Source organism: Phoenix dactylifera, chromosome 3 (genome assembly GCF_051530095.1).
Source record: "Phoenix dactylifera cultivar Ajwa chromosome 3, Ajwa_hap1_PhDact_Kaust_v1.1, whole genome shotgun sequence".
In the NCBI taxonomy this organism is placed as follows: domain Eukaryota; kingdom Viridiplantae; phylum Streptophyta; class Magnoliopsida; order Arecales; family Arecaceae; genus Phoenix; species Phoenix dactylifera.
The window spans coordinates 6,708,037-6,729,275 of NC_143192.1; the positions used below are offsets into that span (position 1 = coordinate 6,708,037).

The following is a 21,239-nucleotide window of genomic DNA, read 5'->3' on the forward strand; positions in this document are numbered from 1 at the left end:
AACAATGGGGTGGCTGTGACTACACTGTGGTGTTCCTAATATAGAATGGAGAGCATTTCACATGCCTCCACATAATATAACACGGTGGTGTTAGATACCCAATCCAATCTGATCTGAATGGGATAGTTTTTTCAAGACCCATTGCGGAGGACATGGATATATATAACTCTCCACAAATCTTTTTTTTTTAGGCTAAAAAAAAATTGATTTTTGTAACTTTATCCACCCGACATATCTAATCCACACTAACTCTACCTATCCCACCCTGCTCTAAGGCTCTATTTGTCCTATCCCACCCCGAGGCAAGTATGGGACACGTACAGATACTCGACTACCCGAACCATACTGCCATCCCCAATGATGCAGGATAAAAGGGAGACAAAAAAAAAATCTCAATATTCTGTAATTTGGATAATTCCGGCTCTATTCTCTAAATGAGTTTATACAAACAAAACTAAAATTCTTTAAAAATTTGGGTAAAAATAAAATTCTAGATTTCAAATAAAATTCTAGAATTCTAATAAATAATTTTTTCTTATTTTTAATTAAACTAAAATTTTCTAATATCTATATTTATATATAAAAAAGTTAGCGAACTTGCCCATCACCACGCACGTAATCTTAGTTTTTGCTCTTTTTTTTGCCCTTTTATTTTCCCACCACTGCAAGCAACACCAAGTTATTGTTACCATCCCATAACAGATTTAGAAGTTAGAGTGTCAGATAAATCTGTAATTTGGATATATTCCTTACATTCCACCTGTTGCCTTAGACTTAGAGCTCGTTTGATTCACGGAAAAAGAAGAGCTCGTTTGATTCGCGGAAAAAGAAGGAAAGAAAATATGATCAACGAAAGATGCCTCTTATTCGGTTGGAGTTTTCAAAAAAGAGACGGAAAAGTTGTATTTCCATATAAATATGATTCTCACATTTCATAGAAAAAAATTTTTCATAAGAAACATGAAAAAGTAACTTTTCCATGAGCCGAAAATCACTCCATTTTTCTTTTTCCTCAAAAAAAACCCTTCAGCATTAAAAAGACATTAAAGACCTAATTTTTATTAAGGATATAATAAAAATTATACATAACTTTTTCAGAAAAATGAATGGTCAACCAAACATAAGCACTATGAAAATCTATCATTTTTCCATGATCAACCAAACATGCCAAAAGTACTTTTACAGACATCCTTTTCCTAAAAATTTGTTTTTCCGAAATCATATTTCTAAAAGGAAAAATATTTCCGAGGCCGAGCCGATATAAACAACGGGCCCAACATTGGATGGAACCAAAGATTCATGACGAGCATACATTGTTAGAATGCTTATAATCTTCCTTAAGCAGTATATAAGGGTAGAAATTATAGATTAGTTAATATTATATAATACATGTGTAAAATCGACGTTGCTATAGGATAAGCTTCAAGCTGCCCATCACTGGTATCTAGCAGAAAATTCCTAACATAACGTATCCACTTCACACGACTTCACAAAAACTCCAACCACCTCCCTGAGATGTCTCGCAGGGCCAACATTTCCATGCAACCACTCCTAGCTTTGGCAACAAAGATATGATAACCCCAAAAAGAAAAATTCGTTTTCAAGTCAATAAACTGGTAAACTATGTTTTAGTTGTCATTGTGATGAAACAATAACACAAATGTTAACACAAACCAGGATAGAATCCAAACCAAACTAAGCACCAAGAAATAACCAGCAAATAGAAAGCAACAATAACACAAACGTTAACACAAACCAGGATAGAATCCAAACCAAACTAAGCACCAAGAAATAACCAGCAAATAGAAAGCACTTTCAACAGTTCTAGTAACCCAGAAAGAAGGTTAGCAATAAAACATCACCCTCTTCACATTCTCTTTGAGGGCAGGGAGGGGCCTAACGGCAGAACTTCCCGGGGCCCTGGTAGTGCGAGGAGCCAAGCCAGGAGCACCACGGCCGGCAGCCGCACCACTGGCCATTGACCCACTGTCTGAGGTCTCTGGCTCCAGGTAAAACCGAGCACGAAAAGCAGCCAGGTGAGCATAATATGCAGGCGGCACTGCAATGTGAACGACGACCCCACAGTAGGCATTTTTAACCATCTGTTTAAATATTAACTAAAACCAAGGTTAAAGATGGAGCAGTGACTTACCAATTGAAACCGAGCGTGTGCACCTGGCATAGCTGCAAATGAAACAAAGGCAGACTCAGCCATAATTATTGACCAAGAGAGAATTTGAAGGCAAAAGAACATGAAAGATGAGCTCATCACGTGTAGCAAAGATTGTTGGTAAGAGACTGCAGTGCATCAGCAGTGAACTTGTTCTCATCCCACAAGACATGGTAGTGAGCAGGACGGCTGGTGCCCTGGAACATTGCTAATGAATCAGTAATTAAGACAAAGTGAAAGTCTAAAAAGACGAGATAAAACTAAATGATAAATAAAAGATTGGGATACAATTACTTGAATGCCAGCGTGACTACACAAATAGAAATCAAATTCGGTTGGATGGCATATCTTGGAATCTACAACAGTGCCTGCAACGAAAAGGAAGGATACATTCAGATTCTAGTGAACATTGAGAAACAAAACTTTCTTCTAAAATTATAGAAAATCATTGAATGTAACTATAGTCTAACCAGGCATTATATTTCCACTCCTATCTACTGTACGATGATCGGCATGGTTATTGGCAAACAGACGGGTATGATGACGCTTTTGAACCACCACGAAAGTTACAGGTGGCTGATAGTTAGACTCTAAGGATGCACATGCCTGAAGTTTAAAAAGGTAACAGACATAAGATAAGAAGACATGCCCACAAGAAAGAAGTATTGAATAAAAAGCATCTTACTCTATTGCTATACCTTCCGAATAGCATCAAGTTCATACAACAATACTTGATAAAATTGACCCTCACTAACACCATCCCTGTTTTTTTTTAAAAAAAAAGTTCAAGATGTATTAAAAAAATGAAAAAGAGCAGCAGCAGCAGCAGCTTGAATGCCCTATATAGGAGGGAAATGGTACCTGTAAAATATAATTCGCTGAGGTTTTTGCCCTGTTGCTTTTTTGAAAGATATGAGAAGCTCCCTATAAAATTAAGAAACACCCCATATAAATATCTTAATTTGAATTAAAACTGAAATGCAAATGTGAAATCCATCACAATATGCACATGCCAAAGGTTGATTATAGATGGACGCACCTAATCATGCCACCTGCAACAGTTCCACGCTGGGGATCTTGCCAAACTTTAAACAGATCCTGGATCAGCTCTTGCCGATGAGCTTGTGCACTAACCAATCCAGCATATTTTGTTATTTCTGGCCAATCTTGAGATGCAACAACCTGCAGCAAGCCCTTAGTTAATCCAGAGTTTTTTCTTCCACTGAGAACACTATTTCTTTTGTCAAACCTATGACTATTTTCATTAGACGTTAGGTCTTACAGCTGCAATGGAAGGGCTAGAGTCCTCCCCAGGATGTGGGTGTGTCACATCAGCACCAAATATAATTGTTGGTCTGTCACTGACGAGAGGTATTCTCCTTGTCAGGGCATCCATAAGCACTGTGTTCCTTCCACCGACCTGTGCATCACAAGATGTTGGTTAACATGAGGCCATTAAGAAAAGGGAAGAAAATTAAAAAGTAAAAGCAAATTTATTCACCTTCACATTAATTTTAAGAGCAACATTTGCAAGATACTGTTTATTCAGCTTAAAAACATGTTTCGTCAAACAGCATTGGGAGACTAACCCCAGATCTGTCTCACAAATTCTTTTAAGATCACCTGCCATAAAAATTTAAAGAGGAAATAGCAAGGTTTTATTTGCTGAACAAGAACAATGGATAGGGAAATTAAAAAGACAAAGGCAGGAGTTGCTGAGTAAAATGTACCATATAAAGAACCATTATTGTCAGGCAGTATTACAATTAGCAAGTCAAGTTCTTTGCCCCGGGGTTTAAGTATGTTCATGGCATCATGATAACGTGCTTTGAGAGCTCTTTCCACTTGTTCAGGTCGAGCACTTGATGGAGGTAACACAGGCTGTAGAGCAAATTCCTGCACAAAATTTACATAAAAAAATATAGAACAAAAAACAGAGACTTGTGGTAGAGATGCACCTAGTAATAGCCAGACTATCACACACTTAACACAAAGTATAAAACACACCATTCCAGATACTTGGCACATTAAAGCTAACTGATGACAGAAATCTCTGGCAGCCTTATCATGAACAATCCGCGAAAAATTGATGCATGTCCAGTTACTGACCCTCCCACCATTGACCATTTTCTACAGTCATAAAAAAGGACATAACAAAATTAAACAGCCAAAATGAGTGCAAGAAAACAAATTGTACAAGTCGTTGAAATGACAGGCTGTCTTGCATAATAGATATAAGTAGAATACGCATAAAGTTTAATGAAAGCAACAAGAAATTATATAGGTCTTACAATAATGCTAGAACTAAGCCCAATACAGCAGATGAGGATGTAATGGATGGTAAATTTAGAAATCAGTCTAAAGGCATTTTTACAAAGCCAATACTAAAAATGTATTAAGTGATAGAAGGGTTGCTAACAAATTCCTTGATGACAATGCGAATAAAATTAAAAGGTAAGGGGAAAGGTGCAAACTTCATTGCACAACCACAAGAAATAAAAGAAAGTGTCCCTAATGCAGAGAACAAAATGCACCAAAGAAAGCACTTAGGGGCTGTATGATTGCATTCATTTCTTGATGCATGTGTTTCTAGGTGCAGATGCAGCTAGAATGCTGCATTTGTATTTGCAAATGTCTATTCATCTGAAAACTGCAATTGCAATGTGTGTTTAGTTGCTTAATCTGCACTGTGATCACCTCCAGATCACCCAACAATTATTGTAAGCAAAGTTCGCTAACCAGTATCGAAATGTGTGCCAGCCGGCCGGTACGGCATGGTATAGGTCCATATCATGACATTCCAAAGTACCGACACAGGAAGAACCAAAGAGCAAGGGAGAAAGGGAGGAGGAAAATATTATCATATAAATATTATGATGATAGATAATATAAAATAACTTAAGATAATGTAATATAATATCACATAACAGAATATAATAATATTATATTACATAAATTTTATAACGTAATATAATACATTATCATACCATATTATAATATAAAACAAATAACATAACATAAGATAACACCATACAATATAATATAATGTAACTTAATAATTCATATAATATAATACAATACAATAAGAAAATGATAATATAATACAATATACAGTGTAATATAGTACAAGATGAGCCTTGGCACAAAGATAAGATTGATCCATTGTGACTTAAAAAGTCGCAGCTTCAAAACACAGAAATAACCTCATGCATTGGGCCACCTTTTCTTTATTTTCTTATAATATAAATAATATATAATAAAGCATAAGAAAATACAATCAATATAGTACACTCTAACATAATAGATAGTAATATAGTATATTATATCACATAATGAATATCATAATATAATATCAACTCATATAATTATCAAATTATCTTTAATTATTAATTAGTATTGATAAAATAATATAATATAATGATTATTATAATATAATTGTAATAATAATTATAATATAATATCAATTCATATAGTTATCATATTATCATTCTTGATTTACTAATTAGTATTGAAAAAATAATCAATTATAATAATTATTATTGTAATAATAATTACTACATTTGTATATCTTGATAGTTATCATATAATTTATTATAATTATATATAATATATTACAATATGTATATTACCATGATATTGATTATTATGTTATTGTAAAAAAATATTATAATAAGAGTACTGATAATACTACAATAATATTTTACTATTGTAATAATAGTAATATTATTATCTTATGATTATTGGAGAGAATGTGCGGTAATTGGAGCCTATAAGGCTGCATCTAGAGGATGCATCTGGCATGCGGCCATTTTTGGCTGCATCTATAGGCAAAACTGCCTACATCTACCCCAGTAGGCAACCAAACACCTGCATCTGTCCGCCCACAAGTAGGATGCAGCAGCATCTGAAGCATCAATTATAATAATTATTATTGTAATAATAATTACTACATTTGTATATCTTGATAGTTATCATATAATTTATTATAATTATATATAATATATTACAATATGTATATTACCATGATATTAATTATTATGTTATTGTAAAAAAATATTATAATAAGAGTACTGATAATACTACAATAATATTTTACTATTGTAATAATAGTAATATTATTATCTTATGATTATTGGAGAGAATGTGCGGTAATTGGAGCCTATAAGGCTGCATCTAGAGGATGCATCTGGCATGCGGCCATTTTTGGCTGCATCTATAGGCAAAACTGCCTACATCTACCCCAGTTGCAGGCAACCAAACACCTGCATCTGTCCGCCCACAAGTAGGATGCAGCAGCATCTGAAGCTCAGATGCAGGCAACCAAGCCCCTGACAGACCACAACTTACAGCTTCCAAGTTTGAATCACAGAAGCATTAGTTGTTTAGATATCCCTGTTACAGTCCCTGACAGACCACAAAACAGTGATCTAAAACATTAGTTAAAGCTAAAATGCAAATTTGTCAAAATATTTAGTGCATTTCGTACAGTGAACCATTCAGAAACCAAAGCATGTTTCGGTTTCCACTGTTGAGAACCAGGTCAGTTTTGCTGCAGAAAACATATTGAATTGGTCAAAGAAACCAAAGCCGAACCAGATTCTCATAACAAGTTTGGTTCAACTTTCTTTATTACTTGGCCAAAACCTATACTGCAGTTTGTGGAAAGAGATGCAAAGAATACTTGTAATATTATGATGAACTATAAATTTTCATTACAAGACAGATGCGTGCATTAAAATAACAGTACAACAACTATGTAGTTCTGTTGTGATTTAATGTATAGGAATAGGATAAAGGCATGTAACAATTACATTTCACATTGCATGTTAAAGACAATTTTTTTCTAACATATTCTGCTAAAGATATGAAAAAATGAGAATAAGATCATAAACTTTAAGAGTATTACACTTGAGCCTAAGACATGTTAATACAGAAACTCGTAACAAAGATCACAATAAGTGAAATAGATCCACACTAACTAAACCTAAAGTAGAACACAAACTGATATTCCAGTTGATACATTCTGAAGTAATACCTTATTCATCATGTTCCACTGGCCAACTCTTGGCAAGCAATCCCATTTCACATTGCGTGTTAAAGACAATTTTTTCTAACATATTATGCTAAAGATATGAGAAAAAGAGAATAAGATGATAAACTTCAAGAGTATTACACTTGAGCCTAAGACATGTTAATACAAAAACTCGTAACAAAGATCACAATAAGTGAAATAGATCCACACAAACTAAACCTAAAGTAGAACACAAACTGAAATTCCAGTTGATACATTCTGAAGTAATACCTTATTCATCATGTTCCACTGGCCAACTCTCGGCAAGCAATCCTTCTCCTTCCCAGTTTCATGGTATTTAAGCTAGGCAACCAAAAGAGGAAAATTGTAATCATAAATAATGTTAGAATAAAACATGACAGGATGATGACATAATAGAAGAGAAGGACCTTGAGAAAAGCTTTTCTTGTTCTACATACCCATGGTGCAGGTAAAATCCGTGCTTCAACCGAAGCAAGTCTCTCATCAATTCTGATATCAAATTCTCTTGCGTAAGGGTCGTCATGGTATGCATTCTGTTGAACAGTCTGATCACAAAGCAAAAGGCCCTCAAATCAATCAAGAGGTTCAAATCCTGATCAGCACTAAATGCTAAAACAGAGAACCCAATATCTTAAAAAGCTCCAATCTTATGATAAATTTACACAGCTGAATACAAAACACCCTTTTGATTGCTCTAATAAATGGCAACCCATACAAGTTTTAACGTACAGGTATAGGTACAGGCTGTTAGACAACAGAACAATAGATTGCTAGATATAAGTCATGTATTTTTGTCTGTCCGAGATTTATTTGTTACCTAATATTTCTCTTGACATAAAACCATATGTCTGGTAAATTGGTGGCAGAGATTTACTGAAAACATATTTAGTTCATTAGCAGAGTAAAGCTGTAAATACTAGTCTGCAAAACTTACGTGATTGAATTAGAAAAAATAGGGACACCAGATAATGACAACTAATAGAATATAGTTAGTTTAAGATAAACAGATGTAGAAGATCATATTGTGCCATTTCCTTCTCCACCTAAATACCATCTGAGTCCACAGGAACTTTATAGAGCTGCACACCCCAGTCAGGAGCTTAAACTAAGCAACTAAATCATTTGACATTAGTGTTTCGCTAGAAAGACAAAAAAAAAGCCAAAGATCAAACGTCTGCTGTGCCGGTACCGGGCCCCGTACTGGTTGCCCAGCGGCACAGGTCGGTACGGCCCCATGCCGTGCCAGCCCAATACTGACACAGTAGAGGTGGGAGAGAGGAAGAACGAGAGAGAGGAAAAAAGAGAGAAAGCCTCTCCCTCGCTCCCTCCCTCCCTCTCTCTTCCTCTTTTTTCTTCTCCTTCTCCCCCTCCAGCGACGGCATCTCAGTTTCGCTGCTGGAACCGTCCCAATCGGCCGCCGGTTTGGCTCGGGACACCCCGAACCGGGCAGCTCGGGACAGTTCCACCAACCATGCAAGAATTTATTTATGATGAATTTGGAGCACTACTAGACATCTCCGGTCATTCATTTTTCAACATATCTGCCCTATAACAAGGTTTTGTCATGAGCAGCATAGACTGTCAATATAAGAAAAGAAAGTGCAGTATAGACTGTCAATATAAGAAAAGAAAGCGATGCCCAAACAACTTCATCAGATGTAGACCAGATCATGCTTCCTAATTGTTTAGCCGCATCATGCTAGAGTGGAGCTACTGCATTGTAGTTTGATGAATCAGTAAGAAACTAACCTACTTGTCATCCAAGTTTCATGCATACATTCATTCATACATGCATATGTATGTAAGTATCATGGATGATAAATTAGGTCAGTCAGAAATAAGCCTAGCTTGTAATCCAAGATACACATATACATACACAAAATATATATATTGTGTATTGTGTGTGTGTGTGTGTGTATATATAATGAAATCTCCAAAATTTAGACACAAAACCAGGCTCCCTATACGTGAAGGCTCCAAATACATTATTTAATATAATAGGGAGGATCAGTGCTTCAGTTATTCTTTGGTAGGAAGAGGCCCAAGTCTCTCTCTCTCTCTCTCTCTCTCTCTCTCTCTCTCTCTCTCTCTCTCTCACACACACACACACACACAGAGAGACACAGAGAGAGAAAGATGTGCATAGCACATGCCAAATACTAGAGTGTGTAAATACAAACATATAGAGAGAGAGAGAGAGAATAAAGTAATCTTATTTCACTGTAGGAAATCCAGAAAAATATCATACGAAGTGATCAATCAGGAAAACAAAATCAATCACCTGTATAATATCCCGTTCCCTCTGTTCAGGCCGCTGGCAGGTCACCCTAAGAAGAGCAGTTATCTGTTTCTCATTGAGCCTCTTGGAGTACCTTTGTCCTTCAACGATTTTGCAAACCTGGAACCATTTTCCAGAGAGTCTAACAATTCCATTCACAGTAAAAATCACTGACAACTTTGGAACATGTATGACAATGAAAAAGTGACAGAATTTTATGCATAGTATTGTCATACAATAAAAGTACAATATCAAAATGTTGAAGGACATCCTGACCTCCATGGGCAGATAGTTTGGTCTCTGCTGATTACCAACTTGCAAGCAAGGCCAAGTGGTATGTTGAATATTAAATCCATAGGTTTCTTGGAAGTATTGAACAACAGATTTCATTGTACCTCGATCATCAACTGGGAACCTATTAATGTATGGAAAATAATTAGAATGAAGGCACCATAAAAAAATGTCACATCTGTAGTCATACATGCAAGGTAAAATGGGAACGAAAAGAAAAATTTAATCTACCGGAGACCAAGAATGCAGGAAATCTGGAAAAAAAACTAAAAAGAGAAAAAAGAAAAACCTCCATACATCAGCTCTCTTGCAGCTTGTGATGTTAAACCATTTATACGGTATTTTCTGCGCATATTTCCACGATGCGTGACTTCAACTTTCACACCTCTAAGAGCCTTCTTGATCTGCAAGAAGGACCAAGAAGAATAATGACAGGAAAAGATGTTGTATTACAATAACAAATAAATCTATCATACCAAATACCACATGCTTGAGTTTAATAATAAAAAAAAATATTTATATCAGCTAAGCCCCAAAGAGTGTAACATAAAGTAGTTTGAAAGAATCAGAAAGACAACAAAAAAATGCGCACATCTTCTTTGTGAACTAGAGAAAAGAAAACACCAGGTTTAACCATTTTTGTAATAAAGAAAGAACAAAAAAACAATCAGCTCTCATTTTGGCTGATTCAAAGGGAATATACTACCAAAACTTTGCACTATCTTATTGAAGTTCCTCTTTTTAGGTCCTATTGACTTTCTTCTTTAACCATAAAGGTGTTAACCAACCAGTAGATCCCAAAAGCTTAAGCTATTAGGGATGGGTTGAACAATGGATATCAGACCTTAACACCCTCCATCACATGCGACCCAGACCATGCAGGTGAAGGCATCAACGAATCAAGAATAACCCCGGATAAGAACAAGCCAATAATGCCTCAACTGAGAATTAGACAACGAAAGAAAAGACACGAAAATAAATGGGCCAAATAGGAATTTGAACCCATGACCTTTGGCTCTGTACCATATTAACTAACCAGTAGACCCCGCAGCTTAAACTATTAGTGAAGGATTCAACAACGTATATCAGGCCTTAATGGAAGATGACAGAATGTTGTAATATAAAGCGGGGGAAATCAACAAATGATAGCTGACCTTCACACGATCAGCATCAGATAGTGGTCTACCAGAGACATCTCTGTTCAGAAGCTGCGCTACAAAGTCGATGACAGGAAGTGGCTCGATGAAAGCAGTGGAAGACATATCTGCAAACACAAGGAAAACAAATTTTAGCAGCATAAAATATAATGTGCCAAAAGAGTACAAAATGTAAAAAAGCATAATATATTATATTGATAGCATTATTTTTCAGAGAGTAGCAACAGTTTAGCAATGTGTCCTTTTCTCTACATATCAATGACAACTATCAGCAATAGGGTCGAACAATTAAAGGCAACATTTACAATTTAATGACCACAAATTTGCATTTACGGATAAAGTTCATCTCGGTATGTTGACTAACTCTCCATGATGTCTGCCTGCAAGGATCACCTGTGAGGTGCTTTCACTGAACTCACCCAAGCAGTACAGACCTAGAGCTCTTTTCAAGGTACCAAACTCTCATTTCTATGACATTCATGCTTCATGATCTTTCATTTAGTTTTTTTATATTTCATAGCAGATTTCTGAATCTCAAAGCACTAAAAGAAGGAAAAAAAGCAAAAACAATAATGAGCAAATACATTGGTCTCACCAATATTTAGTGATAATCCCATTTGTGTCGGGCGAATACTCTGGTAGAAACCCCTCCAGCTTTCCAACCCATCACCAAGTGGCTGCCGTCTCCCAAGATCAGGTGAATAAAATGACCGACCAACAGGTACGTATCTGCAAACCATCAGAATGCATAACATTGTTACTGTTGGTAAAACGGGCAGACCAAACAGCAAGAAGGGTTTATAGCAACTAATTACCTGGCAGTGGGCAACTCACGAAGCACAATATCAAGAACCTGTAGAGCTTCTTGGGGTGCATCTGCCTGCCTCCCAGCTAAAAATAATCCCAAATGATGAAGATCAGCACGAGCAGCAAATTTGATTACAACCTTGAAAAGCCTCTCTCGTCTACATTAATTAGAACCCAACAGTTATCATTAAATTCCCTCAGATAGCAAGATTAGTTATTCAAACTGATCATGCGTCCTCCGGCAAAATACCTTGGGCCACCTAGACCATCTTCCTCATCATTAAGAGTGATTTCAAAATTCTTGGAGGTGAATGGAAGCGACCCAGCAGTATAGATGCTCTTCCTCCCATCATAAGCTGGAAGGCGACCGCCTAAATGAGACTCCCTGTATAGCTTGACCAGCTCCCCCATGACAGCGCGATTCACACCACAAAAGGTTACCTCAGGTGTAATAGAAACCTGATGTAACAAAAGCAACATCAAGAGTCAGCATACTATTGTTTTACACAGAATTTATGCAAATGAGAATCACACATTTTTTAGTTTAGAAAAAAGAAAATTGAAAACAGCAATTAACATGATATTAGAAGGAAAGAAGACATACATCATACTGATGAAGGTCTTTATCTGGCAGCTCAGCAAAGAAATGATTTGCCTTCACAATACATTTGTCACCAAAACTACCCTTTCCAGGACGTAATGGAAACCTCATTGATTTGCTTGATAAAGCTGCTGGTTGAATTGCTTGGCTACTAGAAGCTTCACCTTGAACAGCAAGATGTTCAAACTGTGGAGCCACCTGGGCAGGAGAAACATCCAAAGTCTGCGATGAAGAGCTGGCTTCTAACAGGGATGGCTGAGTTGCATGATATGGAGCCTGGATTGCTTGGTGCAGCTCGGGTACTGTTGGCCTTGACGGACCAGCAGCAAGGGCAACCCCATGCCCACTTGTCATGCTACTACCGCCCCTGCGTCCACCAGAATGGTGCTGCGGAGCTCTTGTTTGGGGTTGATGGAGAGTTGCTCCATGATATTGCGATCTGCCACTCTGACTCTGGTAAAATCCACTGCCACGGCCTCCTTGTTGAGACTGCTGTGGGTTGGCCAGACTCCGACCACGTCCTCCCCCACCTCCCTGTTGCTGCAGCAAAGCCCTCTCAACTGGGTGTTGCAGCCCACCTCGCCCAGCACTGCCACTTGGCTCCTGAGATTCAGATCCATCTGCAGCCCCAGAAGGTTCAGTTCTTCTCTTCCTCACCATGACTGCAGCTGCAGAAGAATAAGAAGGGATGAAGATGAATATGAAAAAGAAAAAGAAAAGAAAAAAGAAAGAGCTATCATTCTCCGATAATATGATGGCAATAATAAATAATACATGAAAATAAAATAAAAGAAACAAAAAATCATCTCTTACAAAAGCTTTCTTCATCTTGGTATACAAGTGGAAATTCTTCAAGATGTGAATTGCAACTGAATTGTTCACTCTAAAGAAGCAACTAGGCCAGTCAAACAGAGGATAGCCAGTCAACATATACACTGTGCATACTGCAGCCAGATTATACTGTGAAAAAAGCATGTCTAACCAACTAAGCCATAGAGTAGAATCCAAGAATTCTAACCGGCTAATTGATAAAGATAAAACCATAGCATACAGCATACAGTGTATAGCATATGGTCATTAAATGGTTCATATGCAAAAAACCCATAATTCTGAACAAAGTGTTTTTTATAATCTTAGGCATATTTATCACAAAGGAACTCAATAATTTTATAAATCATTTATTATCTTAATCATCGCACCTTACCCATCTATGTGAGCAAGCTAAATGGAAACAGGGGCACTCCATCAAAGCTTTGAGTGCACTATTACAAATGTCTGTCAGACTGATGTCAACATTTTACATTGGTGGTGAATTTCTAGCAAAAGCAACTTATGCTGGAGAGTGCCAGCTGCAATAGCCAGTTGGCAGGTAAGAAGCCCTACAATATTGATTAAGCAGTCTAAACTAGAACAATAGAAAAGCAATCATGCAATGTTTCCTAAACTTGAACAAGTCCAAAGGCAATAGCATATATAATTTCATATGTGAAATTGCATTAATCTCCTAATCAACAAAAGGTCATGTTTTAGGGAAAGCAAGCTGGTCTCATCATCCTTTCTGTGATTCGATACTAAACTCGAGATGCTAATCATATCTACACTAAATAGAGGATAGCTTCCTGAGAAACCACTCAAGGAAACTATGATGCACGTAATTGGGACCAGTTTAATGGTAAAATTAAGCACGAAGCAACTAAAGAAACAACATGATTAAGCAGTTTAAACTAGAGCAACAGAAAAGCAACAAAAGAAACTCGAAACAACTAAAGAAACAACATGAATAACTAACAAGAACACAAAACAACAAACAAAGACCCCATAATGTTCAACATATAGATAGACTACACAATTAAGTATGAAATCATAAAAAGGAAAATTATAATTTTTCATCAACTTTTTTTTGATTTCGGGGGCAGGGGGAGTGACTGAGCAGTGTTTTATGCGCTTTATAAACATGTAGCACCATCCTTGGGCATACCTAGGGGTGGCAATTTTGCAACCCAGTTTAAATAGGTTCATATTTGGCATAAGCAGGTCCACGTCATGAACAGGTCAGCTGTTTAGGACCAATAGCATAGATATGACCAGTGTATGACATGTGTAGGTGTGTTTACATCGAGCAGTACACAAAACTTGTACTGACCCACAGAAGTCCACAAACCATAAGCACATAAAAATGCGGTAAGTCTAAAATGAAGGAAATTCTTCATTTACTTAATGGACAAGGGAAGTAGCAAGGAGAAGCTGACAAATTGACATTATATCAAACCAAAACCACTGAATTCAGAATCTCTGTTGACATAAACAACTGCTTCAAAACTAACCATCCATAACTCTAAAAGATAAGCAAATACAAACTATCTGATGGAAATCTTCAAAACACAGAAAAAATAAAAATAGACCAAGAAACTTAAGCTCCAAAACTAACCATCCTTAAAACATAAATACAAAATATCTGATGGAAATCTTCAAAACACAGAAAAAACAAAAAGAGACCAGGAAACTTAGCATAGAAACAAAGCAAAACATAGCAAACCTTGGAGGTCCAGGATGCTAGAAAAAGCCCACTCCAAGGGAAACATGACTATGGAAGCATTCTATGCACTAAAAACGAAACCAACATGCCAAAAATTAATGTAACTACATTAAAAACTAGGTAAGAGTATAGGAAAGAAAACCAACAATAGCCAAATCAAACTACAAAGTTTTACAAGATGTCAACACACTCAGAAACAGCAATGAAATAGAGAGATGTATGCATACATGATTAATGAGGGTTCAAGTAAAAATACATAAACACATATATAGATTTATATTTATATATATGAATCCCATGCACTGCTAATAGTTAAAACAACAAAACGTAAAAAGTGGATATTAAAGTAAAAAAGCCATATGCCCTCCAAATTCTAGATGTATTAGAGTATAAGTATCTTAGACCACACCTGCAAACCTTAAGAACCATAAAAGAAACAGGCAATGCATAAAGATATCCTACGGAAAACTAGCATGGCTCCTAACACCAGGATAGCACTCCACGGATATCCATCTAGAAGTAGCAAATGAACCCTCAGTTCATGGAATGTCAGAAATCAAGGCACACATTGAATCTGTTGTCAATATAAAACAGAATCTGAGAGGATAGCACAAAAAGGACCCTATTGGTCAGGAATACCGAACTGAGTCTGATCTTTCTGCCTGACCAACTGTTTAGTCTAACCTTGCCTGAAGGAAGGATTTCGATCTCCGTTACCAAATTGACTGTATGTTACTATGTTTAGAATATGAAGTCCAAATATGTTCCAAAATTGTTGATTGTTAACTATAAAACATAATCATATGAATATATTCAAGCGGCAAAGCACAGAAACCTAAACAGGAGGAAATGAAAGTATCAATGAAAGAATAAAGGAAACCCAGTAAGCTAGTAACCGTCACTTTTATGTTAAAACAGCATTAGATGATAAAAACTGCATACACAATCCTCCTTCACAGAGTTAATATAAGAGACAGAGAGATCTATTGGCGTATCAAAACAAGTGAAAAATACTCATATGAAATCCTTATTCTGTTAAACAATCAATGGCATTCTCCAACCTCTTCTAGCTTGATATATCAAACAAGGAACCAAAACAACCTTCAATTAAAGAAAATAGAAGCCTAAATGCCCTGTGAACTCTCAACGAACTAATGAACCAGAGCAGAATAGCCCTAATCCTGTAGGAGGCCAACAGTAAACACTCAAAAGGCATAAAAACACTCAAAAGAAGAACAATAACATTCTATTACTGATCAACAAAACGATAACACTAAAAATCCAAGAGAAATCTGCTAAACCCACAGATGAATAAAGAAAGCCACACCAAAACAAGAGATCAGCAGCCATCTCACTAGATCTACAGTATCCGAGGCAGAAACCACAACTATGAAACCGATTAGAATAAACTAAGAAAAACTCCAACTGGAACGACTAATTCTGAGTCCGTAGCAACTAATCGGAGCACTCACACAACACGGTCTCACTCATTCACAGATCGAATCCCTAGATTTCATCAAAAAAGATAAAAACCGCAAAAAAAAAATCAGTAGTTAAGAGAAACCAAAAGCGATGCACCCCCACAAACCACTCCGACGTCCACAAATCTTCCAAAAACCCGAAAAAGTTCGTACAACGAGATCAGGAACAAAGAGACAAACAAATCGGAGATCGAAACCAAGAGAGATCGAAGGAGAGGAAGGAGGCTAGTCGGAAAACCACTTTACCGGACCAGAAAACCGGAAATGGCCGTCGAGAAACCGCTTCTTGGATCCAAAAACCTCTCTTTCCCACCCTTTCTACTCTCTCACCTTGCAGGAGAGGAACACCTCACCGGCACCCGTGAAATGGTCACCACGTCGTCCTGCCGGCTATTTAAAAGGGGCGGGCCGCGATCGACAACGGAATCGACTCGCCCGATCCGACTCAGCCGGTTCGCCTAGGCTGGCTGGGTTGGTACCGTGGTAGTTGAGTGCGGTTGCGAGGCCCAGACCAGCTCTCTCTCTCTCTCTTTTTTTTCTTTTTTTTTTTTTTTTTTGTGCTAAAGAAAAGGGGTAGGGGGAGGAAGGGACAAGCCCACCCCCGCGTAGCAGCCCCCACTGGCCCCCGCCCCGCCAGGAGAATGTTCGATGCAGGCAGAAATGGCCGTGTGTTGGGCACCCTGACCGGTTTTACTCATGCCTTCCCCACCCATGGGCCTGGCTCAGCTACCCCTCTGGGCTCTGGCTCGAGTCCCAAGTGTGAGTACGTCACACCTGGCACCACCCCGGCTACTAGCGGTCCAAGAACGGTCCTATACCTCATGTCCAAGCAGTGGCCGAAGCCACATTTTAATCGTCGCTGCAGCGACTCGAACTTGGGACCATGAGGTTAGAATCCCCGTCCAGTACCACTAGGCTACCACCTTGGTGGCAGACCAGCTCTCTTTCGACAAATCCATAGCTGAAGGCTATGAAATGGCAGCCAAAAAAAAAAAAACAAACCCTTTAGGCCGGCTATTTGTAGATTAGTGCAAGTGCACGACTCCAAGATATGCATCTTGTTTGAGACCCATCTATTGGGAGCCAGCCTGCAGTGAGCGAGGCAATCCATTCCTAGTTCCTAGGAAAGTTATGCGGTAGAGTCACAGGCCTGTTAGGAGGAATCATTGTGATCTAGAGGCTTAGCAAATGCAACCTTGATATATTCCACAAGTGTAATTAGCAGGTGGTCATGGTGATCTTAAAGGAGAGCGAGCCCCTGTGGGTTTTTTTGGCAGCCTATGCGAGCACAAACTATAAGAAGAGAAGACTGTTGTGTGACGAAGCTACCACCCTTATCCAGCTTGGGCGCTCGGTGATAATGGCGGGTGACTTCAACTACATTAACAGTTCGGAAGAGAAGTGGGGGAAAGGCTTTCACTAACAAGATCGAAGCCAGAGAGATCCAGGAGTTTATCTTGGACAATGGACAGGACCAAGGTTCACTTAGTGCAACAACAAGATGGGGTGGGCATGCATTTGGGAGAGAATCGATAGAGCTCTTGCCATAGCTAGCTGGATCCATAGGTTCTTGGACTTTTGGGTGCGGCACCTACCCCGGATTGCTTCAAACCACTGTTCTGTTTTGGTGAGTACCTCACACCTTATTCTGGTTCGTAGTCCTTTCCGTTTTGAGAAAGTTTGGCTTTCCTATCCTTGACTGTGGGATGTGGTGTGGGAGGCTTAGCGGACACCAGTGCAAGAAGATATTATGTACAGAGTTACCCGTAAGTTAGAGTTGATCGGGTGCCGGCTAGTCAGATGGAACCGAAAAGAGGTGGGGAACATATTTAGGAGGGTGGAGGAAACCGAAGCATCTATTGCTAGTCTCCAGTCCCTAGAGGAACGTGAGTCAGGCCTCTCTGATGCTAACCAGGGGGAGTTTAGGATCCTACTGTCCAGATACCACTCACTTCTTAGGCAGTAGGAGATCTTCTGGAGACAGAAGTCTCGGGTTCAATGGATTGCAAAGGGAGACAGGTACACAAGGTTCTTCCATCAGTCGACCATCATCTGGAGGCAAAGGAACAGAGTATGTAGAATCAGGGATGGTAGTGGACTAATGACAAAGGACCTCGATGCCATCAGACAGACCCTAGAGCAATTTTTTAGGTCTAGGTGGACTGATCCGAGGAGTGGCGATGGTGTGGTATGTGAGCTAGCTCCGCTATCGAGAATCTCGGTGGACGAGAACGCAGCCTTAGTCAGCCCGGTGTCAGATACAGAAGTCTGGGAGGCCCTCTAGTCCTTGGGTGAGGATAAGGCCCCGAGTCCGAATAGGTTTCTCCAGTCTTCTTCAAGAGGTATTGGTATATTATTAAGCATAAGGTGACAACAGCTATCCAGCAGTTCTTTCTGTCTACGATGATGCCTGATAAGTGAAAGAGGACTTTTATCATCTTGATTTCAAAGAGGCATAATCTAGCGGAGCCGAGCCACTTTCGGCCGATCAGCTTATGTACCACCCTATATAAGGCCGTGGCAAAGATTCTAGTGCAGAGGATGAGGGGTATGCTTCCTAGATTGATTTGCCCTAAGCTGGGGGCTTTTGTGGGTGGTCGGTCCATATTCGAGAAATGTGCTCGTTGCTCACGAGTTCATGTGTGATCTCTAGAGGACACCGAGGGATAGGAGTCTGATGGGTGTTAAGCTTGATATAGAAAGAGTCTACAATATGATGAGGTGGAACTTCATGGCACACTCCTTGGAGAGCTTCGATTTTCACCCGCTATGGATCTGGTGGATTTAGGGGTGTATTCAGACCTCGCCCCTCGCCATTTTGGTGAACGGATCTCTCTCGCAGTTTTTTGAGTCTTCGGTTGAGTTGAGGCAGGGCTGCCCCTTGTCACCGCTTTTGTTCATTATTTGCGCTGACTACTTGTATAGAGCGCTCCGACACGCCTCAACGACGCAAGAGAACTACAGGCTGGCATCGGACTCATCTCAAATCCCGTACCCGCTTTTGCTAATGATTATTTGTTGCTGGCCTAGGCGACAAGATTGTCAACTTAGGCGATCCGGAGGATTCTGGGGGAGTATTGTGCGATGTCCAGACTGGAGGTTAATTTGGCAAAGTCAGCCATCTGTTTCAGCCCGAAGATCCATTTAGGCGTGAAGGCGTCTATCACTGGCATCTTGGAGATTGGGGAGTAGGAAGGCACATTGAGATATCTCGGGGTCCCGATCACAGGCCGGTGTCTTCGCAGGGTGGACTACACTCCCTTGGAGTTGGGCATCAGACGCAGACTGGAGAGATGGCAGGCGGGTGCTCTGTTTATAATAGATAGAGTCACACTAGTACGATCAGTCCTGAGCTTGATATCTATTTATCTGTTATCCCATACTTTGGTGCCTCTTGCAGCATTACGGTGCATGGGGCGACTATTCAGGAGTTTCCTCTAGGGGCGACATGGGGGCAGAAGTGATATTTATCTGCTGACGTGGGATACTATCTAGTCGGGGGAGATGGGGGTCCACTCCTTGATCGAGCGACGAGAGATCCTCGCAATCAGGCTAGCAGCCAGGTTTCTTCTAGAGTCGGAGAGTCTATGGGGATTTGGCTGACCTAGCTGTCTTCCGCACTAGCCATCATAGTTTCTTCATTTGGAGAGAGATTTGCGCCCCGCGCTCCGACGGTCCTCCCGGATATTAGATGGGAGATCGGGGATGGACGAGCTATCAACATCTTGGAGGACAGTTGGCTCTCTGAGGTGCCATTGCGCGGCTGGCTTACCCTGATCGACCCTGGCCGACAGGAGGAGTGTAGAGTCTGCGATCTATTTGCTTCAAGTGGGCAAGTGTGGAACGAGGACCTCGTCTGATGGGTTTTTAGGGAGCGGCTAGCCGAATGGGCCCATCTCTGTCGATACCTGTTAGGGAGGTTGTGAACAGGAGGGTCTAGAGCGTGACTAGGAGGTCAGAGGTAAAAGCCCGGGATTTACTTTGGGTAGTCAAGAGGACTACGACTCGGCAAATTAATGGGGGCTAGATCTAGAAACTTCGCATCCACCCACGAGTTGCCTTGTTTGTTTGGAAGATGGCACGAGAGTGCTTGCCTACTAAAGGTGTGCTAGCTCGGCGAGGAGTGAGCATTTTACCAGAGTGCGTAGTCTGCCCGGAGGTGAAGTCTATTTTCCATTTCCTCATCCGATGCCTGCGGGCCACTCAGATCTAGGGGTGTGCCTCAAGCCCCTCCGACCTTTGGTAGGGGTGGGTGTCGGCCAAGAATTTCCTGCACTCTCCTTACGGAGGCCCAACTGTGAGAAGCGGGGGTCACAGCTATCTACCTGGCCTATCATTGTTGGCTAAGTAGGAATGCCTGGGTCTTCAAGAACATCAAAGCGCATTCGAGAATGGTGGCGGATAGAGCTCTTCTTCATGCAACAGAGGTCATTCGCACCACTATGTCGTCGTCTCTTGGGACAGCAGAGAAATCTGGAGCTTCCTTTCTGCTCCTATAGTGCCCAGGACCATGCTGGTCTCCTAGGAGCCCCCACCCTGTGGCTTTCTCAAGGTGAACTTCGACAGTAGTGTTGGCAAGGGTGGAAAAACTAGAGGTGTGAGATTCGTTATCAGAGACCATGATGCCATACTGATAGCGGCTAGGGCCCGGCAAATCTTCCACACATCTGTAGTTAGTGCCGAGCTCAGAGCTGCATGGAAGGGCATCACCTATGCAAGGTATGTATTGGGTGCGGATTGCATCCTCTTCGAGGGAGACTTGGCCATAGTGATCGAGTGGATTCGAAGTCAAGAATGCGACGCTGATTCTAGACCACTGCTCCATGACATCTGCAGGCTCTTAAATGAGGATGGTCTCTATTGGG

At 39.8% G+C, this 21,239-nt stretch overlaps 1 protein-coding gene across 9 annotated transcripts; it reads right to left on the minus strand.

Moving 5' to 3' along the window:
- Positions 1-1,597: 1,597 nt before the first annotated feature.
- On the minus strand, positions 1,598-16,892 carry LOC103722333 (protein argonaute 1A-like). 9 transcript variants are annotated; one of them, XM_088717583.1, is made up of 24 exons: positions 16,621-16,742; positions 13,171-13,252; positions 12,361-13,025; positions 12,007-12,215; positions 11,765-11,914; positions 11,545-11,678; positions 10,947-11,056; positions 10,090-10,196; positions 9,778-9,916; positions 9,505-9,621; positions 7,661-7,768; positions 7,473-7,544; positions 4,178-4,300; positions 3,901-4,066; positions 3,672-3,793; positions 3,453-3,590; positions 3,210-3,352; positions 3,032-3,094; positions 2,869-2,932; positions 2,641-2,776; positions 2,465-2,538; positions 2,273-2,367; positions 2,153-2,184; positions 1,598-2,059 (listed from the first exon to the last, which is right to left on the minus strand). In XM_088717583.1, exons 3-24 carry the CDS (start codon positions 13,015-13,017, stop codon positions 1,845-1,847), a joined length of 3,174 nt encoding a protein of 1,057 aa, XP_088573709.1. In that variant the 5' UTR covers positions 13,018-13,025; positions 13,171-13,252; positions 16,621-16,742; the 3' UTR covers positions 1,598-1,844. The 9 variants fall into 9 exon arrangements, with proteins under 9 accessions (XP_088573709.1, XP_088573711.1, XP_026666285.2 ...); XM_088717585.1 differs by having other exon boundaries at positions 13,171-13,301; XM_026810484.3 differs by having other exon boundaries at positions 13,171-13,317; positions 16,621-16,741.
- Positions 16,893-21,239: the final 4,347 nt, after the last annotated feature.